Here is a 7,721-nt window from a genome sequence, read left to right as displayed (position 1 = left end):
CCCATGAGATTTGGCAAGATGTTTTGATAACCCCTATATCCTTCCCACTAGGATACAGTCTTTCCAATCCTTCTCTTCAAATTCCTTCTCCCATCCCCTCCCAACCAGTAGCCCGAAGTGGTTGCTTTTAACATCTCCCCTTTTCCTGTGCATGCAGATTACACCATCATTTCTTCAAAGGAAGGTTGCCCAGGGAGATAACTAGACTGAGTCCCTTACCTAGGGTTTGGTGTTTTGATTGAGATGGTCTATCTAGCATTCTCTTGATTGATACTTGTCATTTCCACAATTCTACAAGAACAGATGTATCCTGTTGACATAAACATTCCCACCATTCTTTCTGTTCCACTAAGTATTGTATATACATTAGACGCCCACCATCCAGCATGAATATTCTCCGAATAACCAACAGCACACCATGTCACATAGCAAAAGCACTCATTTGTTTTAAAATTTTGATGAATAATTTTGACAATACCAACCTCCAGACTATATTTCCAATTGAGTCCCCAACCCCGTATAATGAATCCCAGCAAAATAATACAAAAGAACGATTGTGATTACTAGAAAATTCTTAAAATTTTGTAGTAATTTTCTGTTTGTTAAAAGAAAGTATTAGGTGAAAATGCTCTGTAAGTTAGAACTTAGCTTAGTTAAAAGTTTTAGAGCCTTGTTTTTCATGGTGTATTTGTCAAGACTTGTCCAATAATTAAGTGCATCATTTGTTTCTAACTTTTTTGTCATTACAAATAATGCTGCTATTTCCTCAAATAGGTCTTTTCTTATCAATAACACCCCTGAGTTACAAAATAGAAAGTCAGTTTTGTAAGAGGCAGGGATTGCTTCCTTTGTATTTCCTAGGACAGTGCCTGAGGCACACACAGTAGGGGCCTCATAAATGCTTGTTGAACTGAACTGAATTCAGAAGCTGATCTCTGGATCAAAGGATGTGGACAATTGTTCCTTTTATTTCATTAAATTCAATTTGGAAGGCATTTTAAAATTGCCCAGTATGTGCCAGGCAGTTGGGCTACAAACAGCCCTTAGGGAGTTTTAATTCTGCTGGGGGATGATAACAGGAACACAGATCAGTAAAGATAAAATAAATATAAAGTTATTTAATTAGAGACTAGGAGGAATATTAACACCTAGGGGTGTTGAGAAAAGACTTTGGTAGGTGGCACTTGAACTGAGACTCCCATACTATAAAACTTAGATTTGTGACCTATGGGAAGGCAACACCCCTCATCTGTATAATGAGGGTTCAGAATGAGATGACCTTTGAGGTCCATTCTAGTTCAGAATCTGTGGTCCTATGTCACAGGATTGATTATCACCAATATTCAACAATGAGGAATGCTGGGCAAAGCTACCCCAGGTGTAAGCCAACTCAGCAAGTACCTGCTTAAGCACAATGCCTGAAATTCTAGTAGAGATCTAGTGCTTTGATTTTTAAGGTTTTTGACTCCTCGGGCAAATACCTCTGACTCAGATAACACTTGAAGCCTAGAGCAAGGTTCTTAACCTCTGTACGCAATAGATTCCTTTGGTAGTCGGTCAGTTTACGAACCCCATCTCGTTTAACGCATAAAATATAAGAATTACAAAGAAAATCAATTATGCTGAAACGATTATGTGTGTATTTAAGACAAGATCATGGACTCAGGCTAAGAACACCTGTCCTAGAGAATCATAGGATTGCTGGAGAGGTGGCTGAGAGAATGGACTGGATAGTAAAAAAAATAATAATAATAGCTCTCCTTTACATAGTGCTTCTTAAAAAAAAAAAAAAACAAGAAGGGGTGGCTAGGTGGCGCAGTGGATAAAGCACCAGCCCTGGATTCAGGAGTATCTGAGTTCAAATCCGGCCTCAGACACTTGACACTTACTAGCTGTGTGACCCTGGGTAAGTCACTTAATCCCCATTGCCCCGCCAAAACAAAACAAGAGGTAAATGCAATGTGCATTCCCATTTCATAGATGAGGAAACTGAGGCTCAGAGAGGTTATGTCATTTGCCCAAGGTCACACAGATTGGTGTCGGGATTTGAGAGGCTAGAACTATTTCCACAGCGTCGTGCCGGGGAGGGGGAAGGTCTTAAGAGGAGGTGAGATAATATTGATCAACTTCCCCTGACTTTTCAGTCTTTTGTAGGACAAGCGCTCTAATAGTGGAATTCACTCATCAGTGAGGAAAGTAACTATGGTCACAGAAGACTTTCCGGTGCCCCTGCACGTGTGAGAGGTTAGGAGAAAGGACATCGGGTACAGCTCAGAGTTGGGGGGGGGAGGTAAGAAAAGAGTGGCTGGGACAAACTTAGGCTACTTCTGGATTTTGTTGGCCAATGTCCAACTCCTTCAGGGGCCTGGCCCCCCCGGGGGGGGGGGAAGTGGAGAGATGTGTGTGTGTGTGTGTGTGTGTGAGAGAGAGTGAGAGAGAGTGAGAGAGAGTGAGAGAGAGAGAGAGAGAGAGAGAGAGAGAGAGAGAGAGAGAGAGAGAGAGAGAGAGAGACACACACACACACACATCCTGGGGACCTAAGGAACATGGAGTACCCAAGTACTAGGGGTAGGCGGGAGACATTAGCATTTCGTTCCTGGGGCCTCTCCTCAGCTCCCCTCCCCCATCACAGCCCCTACACTGTCCAGTCCAGGGGAGAGAACAGTAGCCCCTGTGTCCCTCCGCCCGCGACGCTCAAATCCATCGCGGGAGCTTCTGGGATACGTAGTTCTTTTTACTCGAGGGGCGGGCCACCCAGACAAGCATCCCAGAGACGGGAGGGATGGAACTACAACTCCCAGGGATGCGAGAATGGGGTGGGGAGGCGGTTCCACTCCGGCGAGGCAATCAGCTGGAAGAGAGCTCCTTGCTCTCAGACACTCCCCTCCTCCCTTTAGCACCCCTAGCTCCCACTACTCCCCCAACCCTGTGCTCCCGGGGCCATCTAGAGCCTCCTCCGCCCCCCCTCCCCCCATAGCCCGTTACCCAGCTGGGATCGGTCAACCCTTCCTCCAGCCCTCAGGTCTGCTGCTCTGCCATTCTCTCATCGTCCCCTGCACTGCACAGCCCAGCTCCCTGGAAGGGGAGGGACGCACAAACAAGCAGACAGACAGACCCCCCCCCAAGTCTTGGGGGGAGACGAAGGCCTGGTGGCTGGGGTACGGGGGAATTCTTGGCCTCGGCCCCGAGGGCAAGTCCGTGGGGAGGCTGCCCCCGGCGGTGATGGCTCTCCAGGTAAGGTTGTATGTGCATGGGTGTTGGGGGTGGGGTTGGACGTGAGCCCTGTACCTTCTCTCCTCCTCCCTCCCTCCCTCCCTCCCAGGCCGAGTACCAAGCGAGGAAACCCCCGGGGATGGAGACACCCGACCAGCTAGTAGGGCATCATCCCTTGTCCTCTTAGGGGAAGAGGCCAGGGCTGGGATGCACAGACCCTTCTATCAAACTTTCCACCCGGCTGGGACAGCCCTCGAGATCCTGCATCCGGGTGAGCCCTTCTTTCCTGCTCCCCAGCTGTATGGGCCATGGGCTGCCTGGCAGGCTTCGGCCCCATTCGAAGACTGAATCCCGCGTGCTTTGAAAAGAGAGACTCCAGAGGAGCCTCCCAACTTATCCTTGCTCCCCTAAAACCTCTCCTAGGCAGTAGAAATCCCACCACTAAAAATTCATTGGTTAGGCTTAAGCACACAGTTTTCAGCACTCTCCCCTCTACTCCTTCCCCCAACACACACGCAAAGAAATAACAGATGAGGGGGCAGAGAGGTTGGTTACTGGGATACGGGACTGAGAATGAGTTTATAAAAAGCAAGAGCCTGGAGGACATCGAGAAGCCAGTGGAAAGATGCAGGTGTGTGTGTGTGTGTGTGTGTGTGTGTGTGTGTGTGTGTGTACTTTTGAAAGGTGAAAAAGAGGGCACCGAAATTTGACGGAGGGGGTACAGATGAGACTGTCCAACTCCTCTCTTCGTGGGTTGAAGAGCAGAGTCATAAAAGGGATGTCTTTGATGAGGGAAGGAGGAGAGATGAAAGTAGGGAAACAGCTATCAGGAATTAATAATAGGGAAAAAGTGATGTCTGACCCCACGTTTTGATTTTGGGGTAAGGAGGGCTGGATCAGCCTTGTGCTATAACTTGCAAGAGATGAATTTCTCTATGAAGAATGCTCCTTGACTCCTCTTTTGGAAGGATGGGCCCTTAGAGTTGTTTTTCCAGTCATAGGAATGGGTTGTGCTAAGCTAGGCATCTTTCCATCAACATGTGACCAAGGGCAAACATTTATAGGATCAATTGATAAGAATTAAAGATCTGACTGAGTCAAGTGGGTTAAGGGTCAGTCTATGACTGGCCTCAAAGGTATCACCTGAAGCTGACTTAGAAGTATGGTTTATGGCCTAAGAGGTTAGTCAGTCAGGATAAAACCCATGACCTTGGCCTCATTAGCCATAGGACACTTGAAGCTCAGAAGTGCTGAGGGAAAATCCCTGAGACAGAGGTGAGGTGAGTGACACTGTAGAAGAGCTAGACCAGTAATCTCTTAGGGTTTAGGTGAAGGGGTAAGAGGAGTAAGTATATGTTGGGCATCTGTCGTGTGTCAGACACTGGCCCATTACAAATATTTTCTCATTTAAGTTAGGCTAATAATAGCTATATCCATGGATAGGCCCAATGAATCTCCAAAAGCTTACTAGGGCATTCTCAGTAGTCCAAGCAAAGGGACTTTCCTGGTTTCCTTTTCCTACCCCGCTCCTCTGAGACCCAGAAATCTTCCCTCTGAGATTGTCTTCCATTTCTGGTGTGTGTGTGTGTGTGTTTCTGTATGTATATAAATATACACACATAGATATATATCTTGTGTGTACGTAGTTATACTCATGTTGTCTCTCCCATTTGAATGTGAACTCTTTGAACTCAGGGACAATAACCTCACTTTTCTTATTCCTAGCACTTAGTAAACTCTTAGATGTTTGTTGATTGACAAAACTACATGCAGTGCCTCAGGCTTCTATTGCTATTTTATTCTCCCCAAGGGGATAGAACACTGAAACTCCAACCTCCAACACCTTCCCATTATCTGAGGAGGGGTCTCCTCCTCTGAGAGATTTAGGCTCAGAAAGAAAGAGGGAAGGAAAGGGAAAGGAGTTTGCATAGTTGCAAGAACCCTGGAATGGGCCTTTTAAAGACTATGTCAAGGGGGTGCCTTAGTCTGTGTGTCAGAAAAAAAAATGACATTTTCCATGAAAAAGTGACTATGATATGGTGCAATACAAAGAGTTCTTCTGTATTTGGGGTCAGACATTAGAATTAACCCTGGTTTAGAATCTTAGCTCTGCCACTTACTTACCTTCTGGGTTACTCATGGGTCAGTCACTTAACGTCTGGGCTCCAGTTTTCTCTTCTGCCACATTAAAAAGTCTTTGACTGGCAATAGTAAGGGAAGGATCATTTCTTCCCATCTGGAGAACAGCTGGCAGCAGGCTCACCTAGGAAAGCACAGGAGCTTGTTCCCTCCATCTGGCCTCATTGCTGAGGGGGTATCCTGGGAGGTAAGGGCAGAAGTACCAACCCAGCTCTGGATGCCTTTGGATCATTCATTCCGGTTGACACACCAGCCATAAGCAAAACATGCTTGCAGGATATAGAGCTCAAAGAGACCTTATATCATCTAGCCAGTCCATAAACATTTTATTAAACGCCTACTATGTGCCAGGCACTGGGGATACAAAAAAGGGCTAAAAGACAGTCCTTACCTTCATGGAGCTCACAATCTTAATGTGGGGTCCCTGGACCCTGGATAGATTTCAAGGAGCCTATGAATTTGGATGGAAAACAAATTCACATCTTTATTTCAATAGAGTTGGTTTCCCTCTGTTTTAGTTTATGTACTTAAAAGAAGGGGTCTAGACTTCCCCAGACCACCAAAGGGGTCCAAGATACAAAGAAGATGAAAACTTCTGCACCAGGAGGTAAGGAAGGCAGAGTAGTGTAGAGGTGGAGACCTTTAACTGCATGTTTCAAGCAGCTCTATTGCCAGCATAGGCCCAGCAAAATGGAGGGAAAACGGCTTGTGCAGAGACAAAGGTGCAGAAGGGGTCTTAGAAACCCTCTAGTTTACTCCCTCATTTTACAGATGAGGAAACTGAGGTCCCCAGAGGCCATTCAGGTGAGTGACAGAGCTAGTCTTCCCACTCCAAATCCAGCACTCTTAACACCACCTCATGAGTCACTTCACTGAACAAAGGTCTGGCACGACATCTTTTATGACTTCTGACACACCCACTGTGATGCAATTCTTCTGGATCCCCTCTTTGAAACCATTCTCCTACCCCCAACCAGAGGCCCATAATCCCTATTTTTAACTTCCTTCTGTTCCTTTAAGTACACATGAAGACCATCCCATGATACCCTTGCAGATAGCTAGATTGAGTGCATCCCCATGCTAGTTGCTGAGAATTCTGGATGGAATTGGGCAGTGTGTGGTTCAGCTCTTCCATCTCCCATCCTCTTAATGGACACTGGTCATTTCCACAAGAACCAATCCATCCTCTCCATCTGAGTATTTTCACAACTGTTTTCTAAGGAATATAAACTTTGCCTAACACCTAAAGTAGACCTTTGTCATAAGAGTTTTTAATTTCCTTTCTACTGGCTTCAGTACAGCAATTTTATTTATAAAGAAAATCATGTGCCTACCTGAGGCTTTCCTTATAGTGTGTAATTTAGCTGAGACCTCCAAAAATTTAACCCAGATGATTAACTGGCTAAGGGTAAAAGAATTTCTGGCTCAGCTTTATGATAAGCATTTCCCTGCTGGTGGTAAATTCCAGAGTAAATCAATTTACAACTTGAGCTGATGTAAAATTTCCTCTTCTGTATTTTTGACTTGTAAACCTTCCTTTCCATTTGCTGGCTCTAAGTTTTACAAGTTTACCTTTGAAATGTAAATCCTTACCTCTCCTTTTTGGCAGCTGTAAATTCCAGTTGTATCTTTTCTTGCAGATTTAACTAGAGACCACCTAAGAGTTATGGGTCCAGCCCCCAATAGCCATTTAGATGCTATGAGCCTGTGCTCTGAGCACATAATCAACCAGTTATGAAAATGTTTCTTCATGTTGATAAGCAGAACCGATCAATGAATCCTTGGCTATTTCCACAACACCCTCAGCTAGGCCACTCAAGTCTTACACTGACAATGATGACCCAGAAACAGGTGCATCCTCTGGGCCTGAGTTTCTCTGCAATTCTTTCCCTTACCATTATGTGCCATTACCCTGACACATAATGGGGCCTCCCCCTTAAGTCTTAGAGTGAGCCCTTCCTGACAAAATAAAGCAGGCTCTCAAGTCTGAGAGTAAATGTGTTCCTTATGACAATCCTCACCCTACAAAGGGTATTATCCCCCCTTTTTTTACAGATGAGAAAACAGAGCCTCAGAAAAATGAAATGGGCCTAGAGAAAAATATGGTCAGTCAATAAGCGTTTATTAAACGCCTACTGAAGGCTGCTCCTAAGTGAAAAGAGCATCTGTGGTCTAACTACACCCTGTGAAACCTTTAGATGCATTAAGAGGGAATCAGAGTTTTAGGGGGATTACCTGGCAGTAAATGGCAACTCTCTGGATTTGGAACCAGAAGACCAGAGTTCAGATACCAGCTTTGTTACTCCTTTTCTATGTTACTCTGGGCAAGTCATTTAACCCTCTGGACCTTAGTTGCCTCATCTGTATAA

The 7,721-nt window shown here is 45.3% G+C and overlaps 1 protein-coding gene across 2 annotated transcripts in view; it reads left to right on the top strand.

The window, feature by feature from the left end:
- Nucleotides 1-2,857: 2,857 nt before the first annotated feature.
- KRBA1 (KRAB-A domain containing 1) overlaps nt 2,858-7,721 on the top strand; it is a 46,210-nt gene continuing 41,346 nt past the window's right edge. The window contains exons 1-2 of one of the 2 annotated variants that reach the window (XM_043965502.1): nt 2,858-3,234; nt 3,401-3,484. In XM_043965502.1, the coding sequence (XP_043821437.1) occupies nt 3,223-3,234; nt 3,401-3,484 (96 nt within the window). In that variant the 5' untranslated portion in view covers nt 2,858-3,222. The remainder of the gene's footprint in view (nt 3,235-3,400; nt 3,485-7,721) is intronic. The other variant, XM_043965503.1, reaches the window with a different exon arrangement.

This window comes from Dromiciops gliroides, chromosome 5 (assembly GCF_019393635.1).
Source record: "Dromiciops gliroides isolate mDroGli1 chromosome 5, mDroGli1.pri, whole genome shotgun sequence".
Taxonomy (NCBI): Eukaryota; Metazoa; Chordata; class Mammalia; order Microbiotheria; family Microbiotheriidae; genus Dromiciops; species Dromiciops gliroides.
Note: the sequence above shows the minus strand (reverse complement) of the source record. Positions and strands in the feature narration are given on the sequence as shown.